Below are 24,850 nucleotides of genomic sequence, written 5' to 3'. Positions count from 1 at the left end.
AATGTTTCTAAAAGTCTTGTTTATTATTTCTTTATTAAACTTCATCCTAAAAAATAAAATTCTAATTCTACACACGCAAGTAATTCACAAAAGGGTTGTTATTTACACATAATTTTCATGTACAAGTAATTTCTATCTATGGGGTTGCTAATTATTTAAATGATATTTACCAGATGACTAAAATTAATTTATTATTGAGAATTTAATTTACAAACAAATTTAATTTCAAATAACCCTACGTTTCTATTTAACCTAATTAATTAATTTTCACCAAGTTACCCTAAGGATAACTGAACTAAGTTAATTATGTACATGTGTAATTTATTCTAATATCACTTAAGGTCCAAACAATCACAACCTAATAAAGATTTCTAACATGCAAATTTATTTTACAATCACCAAGTGTTAAATTAAATTTATTTTACATGCAAATGTTAGTTTAATTTACAAACAAGATTAATTTTAATTTATAAAGTATTTATTTAAATTAATTACATGCAAAAGTCAGTTAAATTAAAAACAAAGTTAATTTTAATTTACCAAATAAAAATTCTATTATTACTACAATTTCATGCCAATGGTTATTCAATGAGTTTATAGCTACTTACCTGTTGGTAAATGCAGTTGCCATTGGGGCAAGCTACCCTTAAAAAATGGTCTTCTCTTCTAGTATGACAATGATATCCCTGGCTTACTCCCTTTTAGCTCCACATAAGCTCCACGCAAATGCCCTCTTTGGTACTTACCTTAGAGCTACTTACCAATTTTGTTTGTAATAAAAAATAAAAAAACTAAAGAAAATAAAAGAAATAAAGAAAATATTAATAACAATTTACATTGGATCTAACTCTAGTCTCCTAAAGGGTTAAGATTCCTAATTAGTTACAACTACCTAATGGTCTAAGTCATCTAACATGATCCAAACACTTCATAACACTTCTTGAATTAAAAGAACACAGAAAAATAGATCAAATATCAATTAAAACCCAAGAAAATACAAGAACATGTATAAATATACAATTTTCAAATTCTGGCAGATTAACAGTAGTAAGAAATCCGATTTTTTAAAAATAGTTAAACATGCCTAAAAATCATAAAAAAAATTACAGAAGACAGCCTAGATATATACAAGATCATAAAATTTATAAATCAAACAAAACCCTAGCCGAATGGTCTACATAAATCGTAACTTTTCTAAGTGACAGAATCGTACTACTTTTTTGTAAAATTCATAACTCATTAACCACAACAGATATGAATGCAAAACCAATTGGAAAAGATTCATAAGATTCTGAAATTAATTTTAGACACTAGATTTAGATAAAAATATTAAGAAACAAGAGAGATATGAGCTCCACAAATCGGGTATCCTGTAAATCAAATTTTACAGGAACCCTAACTTCAAATAGCCATAACTTACAAAATACAAAAGCTTTTTTAGTGATTATTGAGCCTAAATTAATAGAATTTCATGAAGAATAGGAATATAATTTTCCTAAAATTTTTACAGATTCAGAAAATAAGAAAAAATAATAAAAACATGAGAGACCAAAAACTAAATATGTGCAGAATTGTTTATCCCCTCAAATTAAACATGATTACATGATCTATATGAACATATAAAATAAATTAAAAACAAGAAACATAGAATTAAACATTACATGGCATAAATCTTGAAAAGAAGATAAAAGAACTAACCTTTAAGAAATATCGCTAGAAAGAAAGAAGAACTAAAAGAATTTTCGCTATTTTTCTCTTTATTTATTTTTTTTTCTTCTCCTCCACCCTTTTTTTTTTTTTTTTTTTCTCTTTTTCCTCCTCTCCTCTTTCTTTCCTCCTCTTTTTATTTTTTATCAGTGGGATATTTATAGGGTTTTGAGAGAGAGGTGTGATATGGTATGGAGTCCTAGGGTGATAAAGTTCAGATAACTTAAACAAACTAGGATTGCAGAATTTGGGTGAGACTGAGATATGGATGGGGTGTTTTAACCAATAGGAAGAGAGGGGAAGGGAAAAGTACCAATAGAAAGTGAGGAAGAGGTGTGGTATGGTTTGAAGTCCTAATGTGATAAGGTTCAGATAACTTAAACAACTGGGATTGAGGAATTTGAGTGAGATTGGGATATGGGTGTGGTGTTCCAACTAATAAGAAGAGAGGGAAAGGGGGTGGCACCAATAGGGAGTAAGGAAGAGAGTGGGCCAGTGGGGGAGAGAGAGTTTGTATAGGAGAGGGATAGAGAAAAAGATATTTTCTTATTTAATTTTCAGAAAATAAATTAAATAGGTCTTATTTAAAATTTCTAACTAGGTTTCTTAGGCCCATGGGCCCAATTAAACTTAATTAGGTACATTTAAAAATTATCCATATTAAATTTAAACAAAATAAAATTTTATTTAAATTTAATTAAATTCGCTTCCAAAAAAAATATATTATTTTTTTTTTTCAAGATTATGCCACGAAATTAATAATTCAGCTCCATGCCTCCAATTACATCTTATAGTCGTATAATTTTTCATCATCGGGTTTCCCACAGCCTCAATGCACATACTCATCACAAAATAAGGGTCTACACACGCTAGCCCTAGAGTTTCCTACAAATACCCATCCAAAAGGTCTTATAATGAACTTTTAATCTACTGAATACTTTGGAGAGATTGTAAATTAATTAGAACACTCCCTAAAGCCCTATTTGGAGCCACCATTCGGCTATCACCCTTCACCAAAAACTAACCCTAGTCGATTAGTACATTTCTCTCACTTTAGCTGCCATTTTTACCTCCAAGTGCATGCCCATCATTTCAGATCTATTTTCCATCATTCCAAGGTGTCTTTGGGTGCCCTAGAAGACTTATGATCCAATAATTGAAGTACCAGAATAAGGTAAATTTGATTGAGCACTGAAATAACTCTTATATGCATGTATTTTGTGTTTTGTATTTTTTCTGTTAAAAATCATTGTAAGAATTATTTTTCATGTGTGAAAATATTTTTAATAGATTTTGTTTAATTAAACTTTTAGTTTTTGAATCATCTCAAAATCAATTTTCTAGAATTAGTAATGATTTTTCTAAGTTTGGAATCTAATTGAACCCGATTTTGCTCAAACCTGTTTTTGTTTAATCTATTTCTAGGGTTATTCATAGTCAATTAATTTTATTCTTTTTTTGAATTGAACCTTAATGAGTTATCTTTTAGGCCATATTTTTTAATTTGAATTATCTCATATATTTTAGCATGCATAATTATTATTTTTTTTTTTTGCGGTCAGATATGTTATACTTGTGAAATTGTGTCTTGTTTGATGTTTTTATGCAAATCCATATTGGTTTTCATTGGTTTCTTTTCTTCCACAACTACATATGCCTTGTTAGCTTTCAGGACATAAAATTTCATACCCCTTTACATGGTTTTGCTATTTTTAATATATTTTCAATTTTACTATTCGGAATCAAGTTAATTGCATTTATGTTGTATTTTACCATTTTATTCATACACAATATGAACTCAAACTGCAAGTTTCTTTTTTCCATGTTTTAGTTTGACATGTTAGGGTTATGTAATAAATTTTGTGGAATTTTTTATGATTTATTTTCTATTTTTTTTTTCTAGATTTTTCATTATTTCTGTCCAAATATGGAAATTTCTAGATTTTTGCATCTTTTAGTTGAATGAGGTCTCTTTGGTAATCTTATCCATTATCCACTTTTTTTTCTTAATTTTTAGTGTTCGTTATGTTGTTTAGACCTGCAAAGATTAGATTGTAAAATTTGAGTTAGATTGGACATTTAGTTTGGGCAAAGTTCCTTCTTTCAATTTTGAATTTTACATTTACTTTTATTATTTATTGTTTTTATTTAATTAATTTTTTTTATGTTTATTTAATTATTTATGTTTTATATTATTCATAGTAAATGCACAAAAAATAAAAATAAATAAGCTCAACCTCAAAAGAAGAAGCCCAAAACCAACTAGCCATGGAAGAAAGTAAATTGAACCCTTTGATGGATTTGGATCAATTTAAGATGGAACTCCAAGGCCTCTTGCATGAGGTTAATGGGTCTAAGGTCTTATAATAATCTTACAATTATTTTTATTTAATTTTATTTTTTGAATATGATTTGTAAAGGCCTTTTAAAGTTTTAATTTCTATTTTCCTTCCTCTTTCTTTAGTTTAGGATTTTAATTTTATTTTAATTATTTTGAAAGTTTTCAAATGAACCTTTGGCATGTAATTAGACTTAGTAAGGATGCATATGTTAAAAAGATGATATGCATGCTAGACTTAGTTATTTCTTTCTACTTGTTTTGCAAATGCAAATGAGTTTGTATGGAATCAATTTAGTTAAATATACATGTAGAAACCTAACATGATTAGGAATAATAAGACATATTTTAGGAATCATTAGTATAACGCCCTCACTTTATATAGTCCGTACATTTTACTGTTTCGGTAACTAATGTCTGTCCGGAGAGCTAGAATATATGGAACTATATTTAGACTAGAGTGTGAAGTCATAAATAATTGAAATAACGGTAAGAAAAATTTAGAAAAAATTTTAGAAATAAAATACAACAAAGTTAAATGAGTCGGTGCCCCGGCGATGGGTGACCCAATGGGAAGCGACTGTAAAGACAGTTGTCGACCCTATACCCATAGGGAAACCTTGTGAAATAATTTTTAGGACTCCAGAGAAGAGTCATTGAGGTTTCGATGGCATTAGAATGCCAAGAAAATGCTTCTAAAATTTTATCAATCGGTACAGACAATTTTGGCTCCTTAAGCCAAACGGAGAGCATTTTGGTCATTTCGCCTTCATAGACGATTTTTGACTAATTTGTCCAGTTAAATAAATAATTATTATGACATAAAATATGAATAAATATTGCTAAAACTTGAATTGAAAATGGGTAGTAAAGAAAAGAAAAGAAAATGAAAGAAAATTGGAAATATGACATCACATGATGTCATTAGTGAGCTCTTCACCAATCACCATTTAATAACACAATTAAAACTCATTAAAAAGGGGAAAAATTGGTTAAAAATAAAACAATTTTCTGGTCTCTTCTCTCCCAAAATCTGCAGCCCTCTCCTTCTCTCTCTCAACCTCCATTAAAGCTCCCTTGTGAGCTTGATTTCCCCCACCATTTCACCATAAAACCCTATTATCCCTTCACAAAAATTGATCCTTACCATTAGCACAATATTTGACCAGCAATTTGAAGAGGAAAAAGTGAAGTTATACCTTGGAAAAGTTCTACACTCAAGAGGTTAGTGCCATATCTCTCTCTCCCTCTTATTGTTTCATGCTAAGACATCAAATTCAACTAAGAATTTTGGAAAAAGAAAGCAAAATATGCATGTTATAGCCACACTAAATTTTGGTAGCCCTAAGGTACTATAGGGTTTTCATGATTCAAGTGAATTATAATTGTGTACTGATGTCATTGAACATGGTTTTGATGATTAGAATACTTGAATGTTTGTTGTTTGAGCAAATTGAAATTGTGGAGTTAGGGTTTGGGGAAAACCTAGGGTTTGCTCATGTGTTGGTGAATGGAAGTTCTAATGGTCAAATTAGTGACCATTTGGCTATGTATGATGAGAAAATGAACTAAATTATGGCTTTGGAATTGAGGTTAGGTATGCTGCCTTAGGTGACTTGCAGGATTGGATGTGAGTCCAGCAAGTTTGGGCAGCTGTAACTTGAGTTGTGTAGGTTCAATTGGTACAAGGCTAATTGGAAATGAAACAAGACACATAATGGCACAACTTTGATGAAGAAATATTGCCCAGAAAACAAACTTAGGATGACCTAAAAATTAGCTAAATCCGGGTAACTAATTCTAGACCTCGTAAAAGTGACCAAATGAACAGTGTTTGTTTATTTAGCCATAACTCAGAGTAGAAATATCCAATTGATTTGAATTTTATATCAATAGAAAGCTTAGACAATTTAGAACAACTTTCATGAAGAACACAAACTCAAATTCTGAACCTAACCAATTCAAATTGCTAGTCCAAGTTAGGGCACCGAATCTAGCAGAACTAAATTGCCCAGAAATTTTGGGTACAAGTCAATACGGCCAGTTATGGTAAAATGACCATAACTTGAGATACAAAACTTCAAATGGAGTGATTCAAAAAGGGAATTAAAAAAGACACATAAAGGAACAACTTTCATGAATAAAGTTTTATCAAAATTCCACTGTAACAATGACCAATGGAACAGTAAACTTAAGGCATGAAATCTGAAAATTTTGAATAACATAAAATAAGCTTTGAAATGGTATTGGCAATCAATACCAACAAATCTATAACCCAAAATGTGGTATAATCATGTATCTATAATTTGTATACATATTATGTATGAAAAAGTTAACAAATTGAGTGAATAGTAATGAGTGAATAGTAACCCCAAAAACATAAGGAATAATAAAAGAAATTAAAGAAGCCATTATGATTGATAATATGTAATATGATTAGTGAATTGTGATTTTTGAATTTGAGCAACCCTAACACATAGAAGAATGTTTTAAGTACAATGGTGCATGAGAACCATTGATGAGAATTGTGATCATATAAATTATCAAATGAATGTATAAATTATGAAATTTGTCATGAAATAATGAAGTCATAAAACACAATATATTAACATTTAATGGTACTATGTGCCCATGTATTGTCTAGACACGTGTGTTAGATTGGATAGATTGGCATGCCAATAGTATATTATTTTAGCAATATTGCGAAAGGCTTTATGCCCGCACTCATGGCTTTACGCCCGCACTTATGACTTTTATGCCCGATTATGTGTTATCAAGACTTTTTAGCCATACTAACTGCATACGTGGTTGACGTTCTGCGTCCCATGGTATGATGGCCCGAGGCACCGCGGTGTCCAGCGCCAACGACCCGTTATCCAGTTTAGTCAGCCTGTCATAGGTTACTTGGGCAGTGAAATTTATTGAAATGAGTTAAGAATAATAGCAACTGAAAATATTAGCAATTAAATAAAAGAGTAAAATTTTTAAAATAAATTAGATTAGTTATTTAGCAGAAAGAATTGAAATGAATTGGAACGATATTAAAATTTAATTATTATGAAATAATATGCAATAACCTAGAAAGTATTGAATTAAATGATAAAAAGATTTGCAAAAGAGATATAAGTATATTGCTATTGTGAATTTAGGAATAAATTGCTTCTTAAGAGGAATAAATTAGAACGAAAGGTAGTTGATATTAGAAGTATTATATTAAATTAGATTAAATTCCACAGTATCAAAAGTATAATCCATTTCTTTCTTTATTTGTATATTATTTTTTTTGTTATATTATCGTACCACTAAGCAGCAATGCTTAGCGCGATGAATTGTTTCCTTCGCGTAGGTACTGAAGATAAAGCCTAGCGGATATTAGACTGAGATTTTGGAGTTCTAATCTGCAGAGTGTCCAAGGTTGTCACCTCCTCAGCAATGCATGTAGATAAGGTCCATATAAGTCATATTTTATATTTTATATAAAATACTTAATTATAGTATTATAATGTAGATTATGAAAATGTAATTAATAGGTATGTAATGTAATTTATGAATTGTATGTTGAAACATAGATTATGGAATTGTAATTAATTTGTAGATCATGTAAATTATGAGTTTATGTAATCAGTCTGTAAACCATGTAAATTAATGAAACTTGAGAATTTCTATATATAAATTATACATGAATGGAAATGCATGGAAATGAATGTGAGAATTGAAATACATAGATGATATTGAAATATGAGATGATTAAAAGATTTTATTTTGAAAATATTGTTGAATTCCAAGCAGGTGAATAGTGAAATATGCCAATGTGAAATAAAATAGGGAAAACTTTGCTATTTCTCGATCGAAAAATAATTGATATTAAAAGATAATAACTTAAAAATGATTAAAGGAATAAAGTAAGATAAGATAGGATGCTCCGGCACCGAATGTAGCACACGTCGCTCGGCTACACTGTAGACGGGTAAGGGGTGTTACAATTAGTAAAGACTGACCCTTGTTATAAGGTAAATTTAGGTGGAGAGGGTGTCTAATACATTCCCTCTCTCGTATTCACTATCCCAAACCTAGGCCATTGGGCTGATGGTAAAAGAAGGGTAATAGACCTCTGCAAGAGGTAAGTTGCCGACCACATCCCTTCTTACGAATTTGTCCAAGTTATTACCTATGTTGCGATTCTTTCCTTTGCCTTTGTGACATTAATATCCAAGTATCATGGTAGTGTTATGGGAAGATTATGCTAAACTAGGACCCACAATAAATATCTATTCATTTATCCAGGGTCCCACAGTAATTTCCAATAAATTGATTTCATTAAAATTAGTAACATATAAAATTAAGGTCAATTTTATATTTTGAATTATTATATAAAAAGATTTCAAGTTTAGGTACTCTGTAGTAATATATATAATTCATTTACAAAATTTTATTTTTAATATATAAAGCTTTGAGATACACAAATATTTTATTATATTTAAATTCTATCAGGTAGCATTAGTAAGGAAATAACCAGTCTTCATTAATAAGGAAGATGGGGAGAGGAAGGGGAAATAGCTTATCGAATCTTGAATCTATGTTGAAATCTTGGGGCGTTGGCATCGACATAAGGGATGGAGCTGTTGACGTTTTGATTGTTTTGGGCAGGGGGGATTGATTTTATGAAAACTTTTGGCGGAAAAAGAAGAAGATGGTTTGTTTTTAATTTTTTTGTTTTTATTTTATTAAAAATAATAAATAATTTTGAATATTTAATGTATAAAAATTATTAATTCATTATTGAAAATTTGAAAAACTATTATTTTAATTTTTTATTAAAAATTGGATTGATTTGAGTTTAAATTAAAATGTATGGATTAATTTGAATAAATATTTAAAAGTGAGTTTATCTAAACATAAGCTCAAAGTTTAGGGACAAAATTAAACTTTCCTATAAACAGGCCTAATTTCGTTACAATCACAATCGCCAAGACACCTTCAATATTTCCTGCTTTTTCTCCATTTTTTGTTGAGAAAATGCCTTCTACACCACCATAAATAAAAAAAAAAATTGTGAAATATGACATTCCTAAATATAGCATACTAGAGTTCAAAGTAAGCCATGCCTAAATGTGGCATGCCATATGGTTATTGACCCAACTATGAAATTAACATGAGAAAATGCGCGGCATGCTTCAGCTATAAGATGCACCAAATTCAGAATTATTAAGGAAATTAGAAAATCATCAACCAAATCTTTTGTAAATGTATTTCTAGCAATGTTAGATCATCATACTCATGTTGATGACACTGCTGGGATGAAAATCCACAGCGGCCTTGACTTGTCCCATACGTTTCATATACAGTTAACCAAACAGAATTATCAAATGTACATACTTGACTACTCCATACCCTTGATACCGTCCTTCTTGCCTGATTGTCACCCATAGTTCCCCTACTAGAAATCCACCGCTGCCTTAGTCTGAATAAGCCTCTCATAAACTTTAAAGGTCAGCTTAATATGCCTATAACATTTTTTTGTTATTCAAGTCAATGGGTCTAGACCTGAATATAATCCTTTCAACTTCAAATAGAGAATTCCAACAATTATTCCCCCAAGGTGGCCCAGATGAGACCCTAGAAATAAACATTTGGAGAAAAATCAATTTAGCCCATGCAGCATAGCATGCTGGTAGCACCAGTCCATGCACATATTATAGTTTTCACTGAGAATTAAGGACAACTTTCATTGCACAGAGAATAACAGAGAACCTCACAGCATATTTAGATTAAAAAGGCTTTTCATGGTCAAAGAACAAGAGAAGGGACTTGGCTAATAGCAGTGTGATACCCTGGGACATAGTAAGCAGTGCAACAACCATATATGCAAATTCAAAACTTCCCATTGAAGTTTCCAACTAGATACCCTTCCACATAAGAGACATCATGTTGTAGACCAAGTAAGACTCCCCCCACATGTTAGAATGCTGACAGGAAGCATTTCAAGACCCTATGCTGCTTCATTCAAAGAAAAATGTAGAATCAAATGGTGAAAATTTACTTGCAAAACTTTGTAGCCATTTTCAATAATATCTAATGCTTTAATTTTATCAATTTGTTCCATGAGAAGTTAAATTGGTGACAATTATGTCCACTATGTCAGGGGTGGTTGCACTTGATAATGTGGTGATGACAACACTTATTAAGGTGGAGGGAAAATCTAAGTCGGGTAGTCTTCTTGAAATAAAAAGACCAAAACACTGCCATTTAAACCATCTCCCTATACAAACTATTGTTTTTTTTTGAGAGCCACAAGCCCACTCTTTCCTTCTGCATTTTCTCTCACTTTTTCCTTCATTCAAACATCACCTATAATTTCTATCCTACTCCTTCAAACTTTACAATACTCACCACACACATTTCTAAAGAAGATGCTTTTACGTATCAAAGGAGGAAGTATAGAAAGAAAAAGAGAGTAGTTAGAAATGTTGGGAGTTAGTTTAAAGAGTTAGCTTGGGAGTATGTTTGGCGGGAACTAAGAGACAGGTAGTTAATAAAGTTGCTGAGCTGTAAAGTTGTTGAGCTGTGTAACTACTCTTAGTAGTAGGTTGTTACTAAGCTGTTATATAAAGCTCAATAGCTATTCTTGTATTTCATTATGGAACAATAATCAAGAAATATAACTCTCTATTCTTCTCTTCTTTCTATCTCTCCTTCTAATCTTCTTATTCTCTTCTTTTCTAAATCTTCTATAATTCTTTGTTAGAGACTCTTATCCTAACATTTGGTATCAGAGTAGGCCCCAGATGATCCTAATCACGCCAAGCGCCCCAACGGGACCAGGGTAGGCAGGGTGCCGATAGCAAAAAGAGTGTTGTTGGGATCGGGTGGGAGAGAGTGTTAGGCCTCAATAGGACAGAGGTAGACAAGGGTTTCTCAATCCCACATCGGATAAGAAAGGGATTGATCCAAGGTACAAGTGCGGCCTGTCATGCAGCTTATATGTGTCTGGCGAGTAATATGAGAAATCTTGGCAAGGCATTTTGGAGGATGTCTACATGCGGAAATGGGCGAGTATTTTGGCAAATTGGTGGCCAACATGTTGCTTAAGTGTTTGCGTTGGGCAAGCGCAACAATTGGTGTGTGGGCTCCTTTGTGTGAGGGAGTGTGACAAGTTGCATGAGGAAGCGATGTGAACGCATGCAAACGAGGGTGTTTGCGGGATTAGATGGGGGAGAATGTAACGGTTCGGCAGTTCTCCACTCATATTCTTGGCAATCGGCAAGGTCGTTACAAGCTAACTCTTGCCCTATGGAGAAACAATAGTAAATCTGTACAGGTACGTGCGGGAAATCTCGAAGATGCTTAATACTTGGGCCTAAGTGAGCTTGCCAGATAGGGGAAAGGCTAGCCTAGAGGCCCTGGCCAAGGGGGATCTAGGCGCTGCACGAGGCTATAACTCCCATCCCATGACAAAGTGGTATCAGAGCCTGCTGAAAGGGAATTGAGTGGGTGTTCATTGCATTGCTGTCGCAATTATGATTAGGTCAGTGCTGGTTAGTTCCGAGATGGTTAGGATTGCGGAATTAGAAGAAAGATTTAGGGTTATGCAAGAGAATGTGGATGGAAAATTTAATGCAATGGAGGAAAGATTCAATGGTATAGAGGGGAAATTGGATCAGGCTTCTGCTGATAATGATGCACTAAGGCAAGACCTGAGAGCCTTCATGAGTATAATGGTAAAGGAAAAAGGGACAGAAGCTCCAATTGAAGAAAATGGAATCCGAGGAACCGAGAGTAGTGGTCTGTTGCCAATTCCAAAGGATCTGCCTAGCCCACAAATAAAGGATCAAGGCAGTATTGGGAATGTTGCAACTATTGAAGGCAGTGTTATTAAAGGCCTGGGAGGCGCCCAAGTGAGGCGAGAGGCGAGGCGAGGTGCCCCTATACCGCCTCAACTGAGTCACCCCTCTTAGCACCTCCAGAGTCGACACCTCAAGCCAGCGAGGTGAGAAACCAGGTGGGCGAGAGGCGTCGCCTCTTTAAAACAGAGCAGAACCTTTTTTTTTTTTAATTTTTTAAGACAAAAATATAAAACCCTACACACTTACCTGTTGCCGACAGAGAAAAGGAAGATAGTCGCCTCCAGACTTGCGAGTCCAGGTATATCTCTCTCTCTCTCTCTCTCATCTTCTTCCTCCTCTTCTCTGTTATCTTCTTCCTCCTTTGTCATCCTATCTTCCTCCCTCTCCTACTCTTTTCTTTGGAAAACGTAGCAGCACTGCAGATTTTTTCCCCCTTTCCTTCTCCTCCTTCTTCCTGGTTGGGTTCTTCGGTTCTTCCAACCCTGTTATGCTGTCGGTGTACAGTAGTCTTCCCTCTCTCTTTTCTTTTGTCTTTTTTTTCCTTTTCCTTCTCCTTTTCTATGATTGGTTTTATTAATTAGTTAATTATTTGCTATTAATTTAATTATTTTACCTTTTATTTTTATTAATTAATTATTTAAATTTTATGGATATTGTTAAATTAATTATTTTATTTGTTAATTATTTAATTATTTAACATGGATATTGCTAAATTAATTATTTTACTTATTGATTGGTTGATTATTTAATATGGGTATTGTTAATTTAATGGTAATTAATTTACTTTTTACTTATTATTCTTGTTAATTTGATTAATTTTGGTTTTTGTCTTGTTAATAAGACATTAGTTCTCATTAGTTGTTTATTTTATATAGTACTTATTATTCTATTGTTAATGTGATTATTTCACTTTTTGTTCTTGTTAATTTATTGTTTAATTAATATGAGTATTGTCAATTTGTTTGCAATTAATTTACTTTTTAATTGTTATTCTTGTTAATTTAATTAGTTTTACTTTTTTTTTGGTTAATTAGTTGTTTATTTTATATAAGAATTATTAATTTATTGTTAATTTGATTATTTTACTTGTTGTTTATTTATATAGTAATTATTATTCTATTATTAATTTGATTATTTCACTTTTTGTTCTCGTTAATTAATTGTTTAATTAATATGAGTATTGTTAATTTGTTTGTAATTAGTTTACTTTTTAATTGTTATTTTTGTTAATTTAATTAGTTTTGCTTTTTCTCTTGTTAATTAGTTGTTTATCTTATATAGGAATTATTAATTTATTGTTAATTTGATTATTTTACTTTTTGTTTTTGTTAATTAATTGTTTAATTTATATAGGCATTGTTAATTTGTTTGTAATTAATTTACTTTTTACTTGTTATTCTTGTTAATTAGTTGTTAGTTTGATTAGTTTTACTTTCTTTTCCTGTTTTGTTAATTAGCTATTTATTTAATATAGGCATAATTTGATTACTTTACTTTTTATTCTTGTTAATTAATTGTTTAATTTGTTTTTAATTGTTGTTAATTTTTTTGTTAGATTGTAAATGGGTGATAAGGGTAATACAATTGGATCTTCTATTAGCAGTAGAAGGACGGACCCAGGACGGGCGCATGCAATGACCTTCAATGCATGTACTGCATGAAAGTTTATAAAGAGAGAGTTAATAAAATTAAGCAACATCTTGCTGGAGGCTACAAAAATGTAGTTCAATGTCCAAAATGTCCAGAAGATGTAAGAAATGAAATGCAGGAATTCATTGCTAAAAATAAGAGCAGAAATCAATTATGACTATGGAAAAACCATATGAATTTGATGATGTTGAAATACTAGGGTTTGATGAAAATGAGGAAGAGGAAGAGTTAATGCAAGAAATTAGTAGTGAAAAACGAAGGCAAATAATAAATGTTAGTAGCACTGGTACTAGTGCTTTGAAAAAATCAAAAGTTTTACCGCCCCAAAGTAGCAGAGGGCCTATTGACTGTTATTTTTCCCCTAAACTGGCTGTTATGGGAAAAAATATGAGACAAACTACTATTGATAAAAATAGTCCAGCTAAGGAGTTAAGAGAGTATGATTGTGTTGCCATAGCACGATGGATATATGACGTGGGAATAGCTTTTAATGCTGTGAATTATGATAGCTTTGGGAAAATGATTCGAGCAACTGGAAATTATGCGAAGGAAATGAAACCTCCAAGTTTTCATTAGGTTAGAGTTCGGTTACTTAACAAGAAAGTGCAAACCATAAATGATCTTCTTGAGTCTCATAAAGAAGAATGGGAAAATTATGGATGTTCATTGTTGTGTGATGGATGGAAGAATAGAAAAGGGAGAATCTTGATTAATTTCTTAGTTAATAGTCCAAAGGAAAGTGTGTTTATTAAATCGGTTGATGCAAGTGATGAATCAAAGACAGCAGCATTATTGGCCACTTTGATTGATAAAGAAATGATAGAAATTGATCCTGAAAAAGTGGTTCAAGTGGTTACAGATAATGCATCAAATAATGCTGCAGCAGATAAAATTATTATTTAATTTTTTCTATTACCGAAAAAAATATCATTTTATTTTTATTATTAACGAAATGAATTTTTCTACTTGTTTTTGACAGGGAGAATATTGGAAGCAAATTTTCGTCATCTATATTGGAATCCATGTGTAACCCATTGTATAGATTTGATACTAGAGGATATTTTTAAGATTCGTGTTTTTAAAGAAACACACACACACACACACTCAATTTTGGCATACACACTAAATTTTGGCAATTAATGCACACACACACAAAAATTTTTCGCAATTAATGCATGCACACATACATTCACACAATTTTGACAATTAATGCACGCACACACAATTTTGGCAATTAATGAATGCACACGCACGCGTGCACGCGCATGCACGCACACACTCAATTTTAGCAATTAATGCACACACGCGCACACATGCGCGCACACACAATTTTGGCAATTAATGCACGCACACACACACACATGCATAATTTTGGCAATTAATACACACATGCACGTGTGCGTGCGCACATACACACTTAATTTTGGCAATTAATGCACTCACACACACACATGCGCAAGCGCGAACGAACACACACACACTCAATTTTGGCAATTAATGCACGTACACACGCGCACACAATTTTGGCAATTAATGCACGCACACACGCACACGCAAAATTTTGGCAATTAATACACACACGCGTGCGCGTGTGCCCACACACTCAATTTTGGCAATTAATGCATGCGCACACACACAATTTTGGCAATTAATTCACACACACACACACACACACTCAATTTTGGCAATTAATGCACGCATGCACACACAAACACACACACACACACACACACACACACACTCAATTTTGGCAATTAATGCACGCACACACGCACACGATTTTGGTAATTAATCCACGCACACAATTTTGGCAATTAATGCATGCACACACATGCGCTCACGCACACACGCGCTCACGCAAACAAACAATTTGGCAATTAATGCACACACACAACCACACACGCACACACACAGACACAAACAATTTTGGCAATTAATTCGCGTACACACACATATACAATTTTGGCAATAATGCGCACACACACAAACACATGCATGCGTGCGCATGCACACACACAATTTTGGCAACTAATGCGCACACACACATGCACGCACGCACGCACGTGCACACACAATTTTGGCAATTAATGCACACACACACACACACACACACACACGCATGCACGTGCATGCTCGTGCGCGCACATACACACAATTTTGGCAATTAATGCATACACACAGCCACACTCACGCGCACACACAATTTTGGCAATTAATGCGCACACACACACATACAATTTTGGCAATAATGTGCATACACACGCATGCACGCACGCATACACACAAACACGCATGCGCGCGCATGCACACAAGCACACACACATACTCACACAAAATTTTGGCAATTAATGCACACACACACACACACACATACACAATTTTGGCAATTAATGTGCGTACACACACATACACAATTTTGACAATAATGCGCACACACACATACACACGCACGCACGCATGTGCACACACAAACACATGCACGCGCGCGCATGCACACACAATTTTGGCAATTAATGTGCACACACACACACACAATTTTAGCAATTAATGCGCACACACACATGCACGCACGCACGTGCGCACACAATTTTGGCAATTAATGCACACACACACACACGCATGCATGTGCACGCGCGCGTGCGCACATACACACACAATTTTGGCAATTAATGCACACACACAGCCACTCACGCACACACAAAATTTTGACTATTAATGTGCGCACACACACAAATAAACAATTTTGGCAATAATGTGCATACACACACATGCATGCACGCATGCGCACACAAACACGCATGCGCGCGCATGCACACAAGCACACACACATACACATAAAATTTTGGCAATTAATGCACACACACACACACACACAATTTTGGCAATTAATGCGCGCACACACACATACACGCACACACGCGCGCGCACAATTTTGGCAATTAATGCACACATAAATAGAATTTTGGCAATTAATGCACGTGCGCACACACGCACACAAGCACACAATTTTGGCAATTAATGCACACACGCACACACGCACGTGCACACACACACACATACACAAACACACGCACGCACATGCACACACGCACGCAATTTTGGCAATTAATGCACGCGCGCACACACAAAATTTTGACAATTAATGTGCACACACATACACAAATTTTGGCAATTATTGAACACATGCTCGTACACGCCTGCCCGCACGCACACACGAGCACAATTTTGGCAATTAATGCACACACACACACACACAATTTTGGTAATTAATGCACATACACACACACACACACACACAAATGTGTGCGTGTGCGCGCACACACACACACACACACACACACACACTCGCACATGCACGCGCACGTGCACAGGCAGTCGTGCGCACTCATACACACACACAAAGGCATGCACACGCACGCACGCACACACACACATACACACACCCACACAATTTTGGCAATTTTGGCAATTAATGCGCGCACGCACACACACACACACTCACAATTTTGGCGATTAATACTTCAAAAAGGCCCTCGCCTTGCCTCTCGCTTCTCGCCTAATCCAAACACACACACAATTTTGGCAATTAATGCCTAATTTTGGCAATTAATGTTTCAAAAAGGCCCTCGCCTCGCCTCTCACCTCTCGCCTAACCCACCCACCCACACACACACACAAACATATAATTTTGGCAATTAATGCTTCAAAAGGCCCTCGCCTCACCTCACCTCTCGCCTCTCGCCTAACCCTTGCCTCGCCTCTTGCTTCTCGCCTAAGGCCATAAGGTGCTCTGTCGTCTTAGTGTCGCCTTTCACCTTGATAACACTGATTTAAGGTATGAATCCATTTCTGCCTAAAATTGAATTAGTTGCTTTTGATGAGAAAGAACCTGGGGTTTGGCTTAGAAAATGTGTAAAATACTTTGAAGTGTATAAAGTTCCTATGGATCAAAGAATTGGGATTGCAAGTTCATTTTTGATTAATAGGGCTGATGCTTGGTTTCACAATTGGCATAAAGGGGCAAATCATACTTGGGAAGAATTTGAGAAGGGACTGTGTGGGAGATTTGGGGATTTTCGAATGGAAGATATTGTAGAGGAATTTATGAAGTTGAGGCAAGAAAATTCTTTAGATGAATATTTGGATATTTTTAAGGATTTGAGGATTAGAATGGAGAGAGTGATGCCTGATTTGGGGGAAGCCTATTTTCTTTCTAGGTTCATGGGAGGTCTTAAGGATGAAATAAGGTTGATGGTGAGGATGTTGAAACTTGTAACTTTAGCAGAGGCAATAGAAGTAGCTAAGTTGCAAGAACAGCTGCTAGATACCAAGAAACCCAAAACATTTACTAAGACCTATACCTCTAATTTTGTTAGAAGCACTGCCAATTACAATTCCAATTCTCCTTATTCCAATTCCAAAAATTCTAACGCATACCCTTACCCTCCAAAGCCTCCTATTACAAATTCACAACATAAAACCACCATTTCCATACGTATTACCAGTAAATCTAATTCTACTGTTAGTTCACCATCTGTTAATCAAAGTACCAATAATTCTAACTCTTTTAAGCCTACTAGTCAATCCTTTGTTATTACTAAATATCAACCAAAACCTTATTATAAATGTGGAGACAAGTATTTTCCTAGTCACCAATGCAAACCTAAAACCCTAGTAGCAGTTCATGTGTGTGAACAGGAGGGCGAAAATGGGGAGAAAGTATGGCATGAGGTACCTCAAGAGATGGAAGAAGTGAATGAACAAGGGGAATTAATGCTGTCAGTACATGCTGTAGAGGGTAGTGATGGAGTAGACACAATTAGAGTGCTGAGAGTTCATAAGAACAGGGAAGTAATAATACTAATAGACACTGGCAGTAATAGTAGTTTTATTGATAGAAATTGGCTGAGGAATTGAAGCTGGATTTGGTTCACACATTTGAAACTGCCATAGCTGTAGCTGATGGTAGGAAATTGAGCTACAATTAGGGGTGTGCAAGTGGTCGGTTCGGTTCCGAACCGAACCGACCCGACAAAACCGAAAATTGAAAATAAAAAATTTTAAAAACCGAACCGATTGATAAGAGAAAATCGAACCGAATCGAACCGATAAATTTCAGTTCGGTTCGATTTTAAACCGATCAAACCGAAATTTATAAAATTTCATATTTTTGACATTAAATCTAAATAATAAAAACATAAAAACCAAAAAAATTAGAAATCAAAACTCAAAAATCTAAAGGTTCGGTTCGATTTTCTTTGATTTTGGTTCGGTTCGATTCGGTTCAATTCAATTTGATTCGATTTTTTTTATTTCCTATATATATTAATAATTTCGGTTCGGTTCGATTTTTTTGATTTTTTTATGAAAATAACCGAACCGAACCGATTAACCGAAATTATCAAAATTATAAACCGAACCGAACCGATTAAATTTTAAAACCGAACCGATTGAACCAAATTAATCGGTTCGGTTCGATTTTTCGGTTTAAACCGAAAACTGCTCTCCCCTAGCTACAATCATCAATGTAAGCATTTTAGTTAGAAAATGCAATCTTATAAGTTCCAATTTGATTTTAGAATTTTAGAATTGGGGAGTTTTGATATGATTTTGGGAGTAGATTGGCTAAAAAGCTTTAATCCAATATTATTTGATTTCAAGGCTTCTAAAATTTCTTTTAAGAAGGAAGGAAAAGAAGTGGTATTGCAAGGAGTAGGGAAGGCAAGGGTAGCACCTGTTTTACATGTTGAGAGTTTCTTTCAGCAGAAAAGGATGAATTTCAAGTCCCCACTACTGTATGTATTGAATTCTTTGACAACAGCAGGTGCTTCATCATCTGACAGTCAACCTACTGCTACAAGAGATGGAGCTACATTGACCTCTGAGGAGAATGAAAAACTACGATTACTGTTGCAACAAGATAATGAGATATTTTAGGAACCTCATGAATTGACACCATTTAGGAGGTATAATCATGCCATTCCTTTGCTGCCCCATACTCAACTAATTAATATTAGGCCATATAGGTATCCACATTTTGAAAAGGCTGAAATTGAGAAGTTGGTGGCAGATATGTTATCTTCCTCAGTCATTCAGCCTAGCACCAGTCCATACTCTTCTCCAGTGTTGTTAGTAAAAAAAAAGGATGGGACATGGAGATTCTGTATAGATTACAGAAGACTGAATGATGTAACTGTAAAAGAAAAGTTCCCTATTCCCATTATTGATGACTTGTTGGATGAATTGAATGGGGCTAAATATTTTTTCAAAATTGATTTGACAGCAGGCTATCACCAAATTAGGATGAATCCTGAAGATATTCCTAAAACTGCTTTCAAAACTCATCATGGACATTATTTTAAATTTAATGTCATGCCTTTTGGACTCACCAATGCCCCTGCTACTTTTCAAGCATTAATGAATCATATCTTTCAGCCTTTTCAGCCTTACCTTAGAAAGTCGGTATAGGTTTTTTTTTTTATGATATTCTGATTTACTGAAAGGATTGGGATTCCCATATTCACATTTGGAGGAGGTATTTTAGGTATTGCAAGAACAACAATTATATGCAAAATTATCTAAATGTTCATTTGGGCAGACATAAGTACAGTATTTGGGCCATATTATTACTGCAACAGGTGTTCCTACTGATCCTAAGAAAGTGCAAGCTATGTTACAGTGGCCTATTCCAGTTTCTATGAAGGAATTGAGGAGTTTCTTGAGTTTGACTGGATACTACAGAAAGTTTGTGAGAGAGTATGGTATAATAAATAAACCATTAACTGACTTGCTTAAAAAAGACTCCTTTTAGCGGAGTAATGCGGCCTAGAAAGCTTTTGAGACTTTATAAAGGGCCATGGCAAAAGCTCCAATTTTGGCATTACTAGATTTTAGTTTACCATTTGTCATTGAAACTGATGCAAGTAGTTGGGGAATGGGGGCTATACTACAACAACAAGGTTATCCTTTGGCCTAAATTTCTAAAGCTTTTGGGCCTAGAAGTAAGGCATTGTCTGTGTACGAGAGGGAGTTGTTAGCCATCACTTTTGCAGTCACAAACTGGCGGCATTACTTAGAGCAAGATCAGTTTTTCATTAAAACAGATCATGAGAGTATTAAATATTTGCTTGAGCAAAGGCTACACACTAATTTGCAGCAGAGGGGAATTTCCAAGCTCTTGGGTCTTGATTACAAAATTATTTATAGAAAGGGTGTGGAAAATAAAGTTGCTGATGCCCTGTCTAGGAGACCTGATATGAATGGCAAATCTGCTACTCTTTCCTGTTGTCCACTTCAATCTGCCAACCTCCCTACTTGGATGGCCAACCTTATTCATAGCTATGATGGTGACTCTAAAGCTACTACTATAATACAACAGCTCTCTTTGCATAGTTCAGCTGTAGATGGCTATCAATTGAAACAAGGGGTCCTTTATTATCATAACAAACTATATGTGGGTAGTTCCATTGATTTGAGGCAGCACTTGATTGCTTTGTACCATGACAGTCCTTTGGGGGGGCATTCCGGGGTGAATGTGACTTATTTGAGGTTTAAAAACCACTTCTTTTGGCTTGGTATGTTGAAGGATGTTTTTGGGTGGATTAAACAATGTGATACTTGTGCTAGGTGTAAGGGAGAACACTATGCCACCCCTGGGCTATTACAACCTCTCCTTGCACCAACTCAGGCTTGGCAGCATATTTCAATGGAGTTTATTGAGCATTTACCTAAATCTAAAGGTAAAGATACAATCTTAGTGGTTGTTTGTAGATTTACTAAGTATGGCCACTTTATTCCATTGACGCATCCATATTCTACTTCTACTGTGGCCAAGCTATTTTTAGATCAAATTTTTAAGTTGCATGGAGTACCTCAGTCCATTGTTTCTGACATTGATAAAATCTTTACTAGTTTATTTTGGAAGGAGTTATTTAAATGTTTGGGAACAACACTGGCATTTAGTACAGCTTACCATCCTCAGTCTAATGGTAAGACTGAAAGACTTAATCAGTGTTTAGAAGGATATTTGGGGTAAATTTCAATAACTATCCCTGAACTTAAATGGTTGTAACACTACAGTCCTTAAACTTTAAAACGTAACATAAAACCCCCTAAACTTTCAAATTTTACAAAGTAAAATCCCTCTAACTTTCAATTACTGATTTTTCAGTTGAAAACTGATGTGAACAGCTCCCACATGGCTCTTAGTCAATATTTCTCTCTTCTCTCTTATTCAAATTGTAAAATTATTCTCTTTGCATCTGAAAAATCATTCTGTTTACAGTGAGAAAAAGAATTCAATTTACACATAACTTGAGAGAGAAAAGAGAAATATTGATTAAGCTCCACGCTAGAACTGTTCAGGTTAGCATCTAACTGAAAAACTGACAATTAGAGGTTAGAGGGATTTTACTGTACAAAATTTGAAAGTTGAAGGGGTTTTATGTTACATTTTTAAGTTGAAGGACTATAATGTTATACTAGATAAGTTCAGGGATGGTTGTCAAAATTTATCCGAATATTTGAGATGCATGGCTTATTTGAAACCCTATACCTGGTGCACTTTGCTTCCTCTTGCAGAATGGTGGTATAATTCCTCTTTTCACAGTGCTATAAAGATGGCACCTTTTGAGGCATTATATGGTTATTCACCATCATTTCTTCCACTAATCCCTGTGGATTCTCCTACTGTTGGGGTTGTGGACACATTATTGCAAGAAAGGCAGCAATTAGATAAGTTGTTGAGCGAGAATTTATTACTAGCACAGAATATAATGAAATAATAGGTGGATAAACAGAGGTCAAAAAGACAGTTTGATGTGAGGAAATGGGTATACTTGAAGTTGCAGCCTTACAGACAAGCCTCAGTATCTGTTAGGCACTCCTTTAAGCTATCTCCTAAGTACTATGGGCCTTATCAGATCATTACTAAGTATGGTACAGTAGCTTATAAGCTACTGCTGCCTCCAACTTCTTCCATACACCTTGTTTTCCATGTTTCAATGCTGAAGAAGAAATTGGGGAATAATGTGACTCCATTAGTTGATCTGCCAACTATGAATGAAGAACAAGTAGTTTTGCCACCTGAGCAAGTTCTGCAAACCAGAACCATTACTAGAGATCAGCAAACTGTGTTGCAAGGGTTGATTAAATGGCAGAACTTACCTCCTGAAGATGCAACTTGGGAAGACCATTCTTTTATATAGGCCCAGTTTCCCAATGTTGTACTTTCTTGGGGACAAGAAAGCTCTAAAGGGGGAGGAATTGTTACGTATCAGAGGAGAAAGTATAAAAAGAAATAGTGAGTGGTTAGAAATGTTGGGAGTTAGTTTAAAGAGTTAGCTTGGGAGTATGTTTAGCGGGAACTAAGAGAGAGGTAGTTACTAAAGTTGGTGAGCTATAAAGTTGTTGAGTTGTGTAACTACTCTTAGTAGTAGGTTGTTACTAAGATGTTATATAAAGCTCAATAGTTATTCTTGTATTTCATTCTGGAACAATAATCAAGAAATACAACTCTCTCTTCTTCTCTTCTTTATATCTCTCCTTCTAATCTTCTTCTTCTCTTCTTTTCTAAATCTTCTATAATTCTTTGTTAGGGACTCTTACCCTAACAGATGCCAGCAGCCATTACCCACACCATCAAACATACTGTACTCTTCACCATCAAATAGAAATTTGTCACCTCCCTCAACTGCCACGTCTCTCTTGACCTCATGCTCCACCTTGCCACCACTTTACATTACTCCAACATAAAAAAAAAAAAAAAATCTCAAACACCAACCTTGGACATCCTAACCACATCGACATCGATAAAGAGTCAGTTCTTTGATTCACAATGACATGTTATCGATTTGGCCACTAATGATCTCCACAGGCCCATGGTCCCACATCAGTGTTTTTGCAACAAGGGCAAGGATGTGAAAGAGGATATAGTTTTGAGGGAAATGGTCTAAAATGCAGCATTTTGGCCATTTTAGGGAACGAGGTGGGCCCACATTCAAGAAGAATTTCCAATTCAAAATTTCCCTGCCTTGCAAGCCATGTTACCACATGACCACTAATTGCACATACCTTAGTACAGTGGATACAACAATTCAAAAGTTCATGTAGCATACAAAGCGATGATTGCAATTGAAAATGGTCATAAAATTCAGGACATTTAAGATTACCTACAAAATATGGCCTGAAAAATTCGACACAATATAGTATAAGAAATATGCAAAAAGTGCATATATCAGTCAAAGCCAACAGAAAATGTCTTAAAAACTTGCATTATGACTTGCTTACACTAATCATATTGTGGGCAAAATGGGAGATCGAAACAAATTATCAAAAATACAACCACCAATTTAGGCTATTAGAAAATATATCATGTCCTTTATCTAATAGTGGTTGAACAACAATATTTGCACAATGATGAGCTAATTCCAACAAGAGCAAGTTTCTTTTTTTTTTTTTTTTTTTACCTTTTCTATTAATGAATCTAAGAAATTAATAAATGGTGAGCTTTAATATAATGAATGCCACATAAAAGGAGGAAATTCAAACAGAATTGAGAAAATTGGGAGAGGATGCCAATTCATACCTTGAAAATGAGGTAGGGATTGAACCAGACCGCATGAATAGAAGGGAGGATACGATGGAGGAAAGCAGGCCTTAAATAGATGAGAGCGTTGGCAGCAAGAAGCCCTACACTGAGAGGTGGCTTCCAATGCAGCCTATAGTACTCGGCCACCGCATGAACTGCCAGCAACGGCAACATTCCCCTTTAAAACCGCCCTCCGCTTCTCTCCGTTGCCGGGAATTGTCAATCTCTTCATCGATTCACTCGATTCTGTGGATCGATTTCCTAAGGCCTTGTATTCTAAACTTCCTGTTCCTTAATAGATGCTTCCTTCCGTGTGGCCGAGCACGGATTTTCCGCAGTCAACTTCATTTTATTTGCTGTGAGTATGCTCTTTTTATTTTTTTTATACAATTAACTTTTATTGAAACTCAAAAGTCCACTCTTTTTTTTTTTAATTTTTGGTTAAAGCTTTTTTTTCCCTTAATTTCCAATCTCTTACTACATTTTTAATGCTAAATTAATTTAATATTTTTTTTATTATGAATACTAATGCAAGCCCATATTTTGTAAAATTATTCTTTTCATTAACTCAATATATCAAAATACAAATAATCATAAAAAACTAATCAATATGCTATTTGTCTATAACAAGTAACTTTTATATTGAAGATAAAATTTTTTATGATGGATCAAAATTTTCACGTCCACTTCGCAATCACAAAGATACAAAGAATATTTTATATA

At 34.5% G+C, this 24,850-nt stretch overlaps 1 protein-coding gene and 1 long non-coding RNA gene across 4 annotated transcripts; one reads left to right on the top strand and one right to left on the bottom strand.

The window, feature by feature from the left end:
- Positions 1–8,905: 8,905 nt before the first annotated feature.
- On the bottom strand, positions 8,906–24,550 carry LOC110659732 (rhomboid-like protein 14, mitochondrial). Of its 3 annotated transcripts, XR_009148940.1 has the most exons (3): positions 24,125–24,550; positions 12,136–13,542; positions 9,232–9,661 (listed from the first exon to the last, which is right to left on the bottom strand). XR_009148940.1 is itself a non-coding variant. In XM_058147235.1 (2 exons), the coding sequence occupies exons 1-2, from the start codon at positions 24,299–24,301 to the stop codon at positions 9,003–9,005; spliced, it is 243 nt and encodes an 80-aa protein (XP_058003218.1). In that variant the 5' UTR covers positions 24,302–24,523; the 3' UTR covers positions 8,906–9,002. The 3 variants fall into 3 exon arrangements, 1 of the variants encoding a protein (XP_058003218.1); XM_058147235.1 differs by lacking the exons at positions 9,232–9,661; positions 12,136–13,542 and adding an exon at positions 8,906–9,068 and having other exon boundaries at positions 24,125–24,523; XR_009148939.1 differs by lacking the exon at positions 12,136–13,542.
- On the top strand, positions 17,287–23,695 carry LOC110659743 (uncharacterized). The gene is made up of 2 exons (XR_002495778.2): positions 17,287–17,374; positions 19,201–23,695. It is a non-coding gene; the product is annotated as an uncharacterized LOC110659743 (long non-coding RNA).
- Positions 24,551–24,850: the final 300 nt, after the last annotated feature.

This window comes from Hevea brasiliensis, chromosome 5, assembly GCF_030052815.1.
Source record: "Hevea brasiliensis isolate MT/VB/25A 57/8 chromosome 5, ASM3005281v1, whole genome shotgun sequence".
In the NCBI taxonomy this organism is placed as follows: domain Eukaryota; kingdom Viridiplantae; phylum Streptophyta; class Magnoliopsida; order Malpighiales; family Euphorbiaceae; genus Hevea; species Hevea brasiliensis.
Note: the sequence above shows the minus strand (reverse complement) of the source record. Positions and strands in the feature narration are given on the sequence as shown.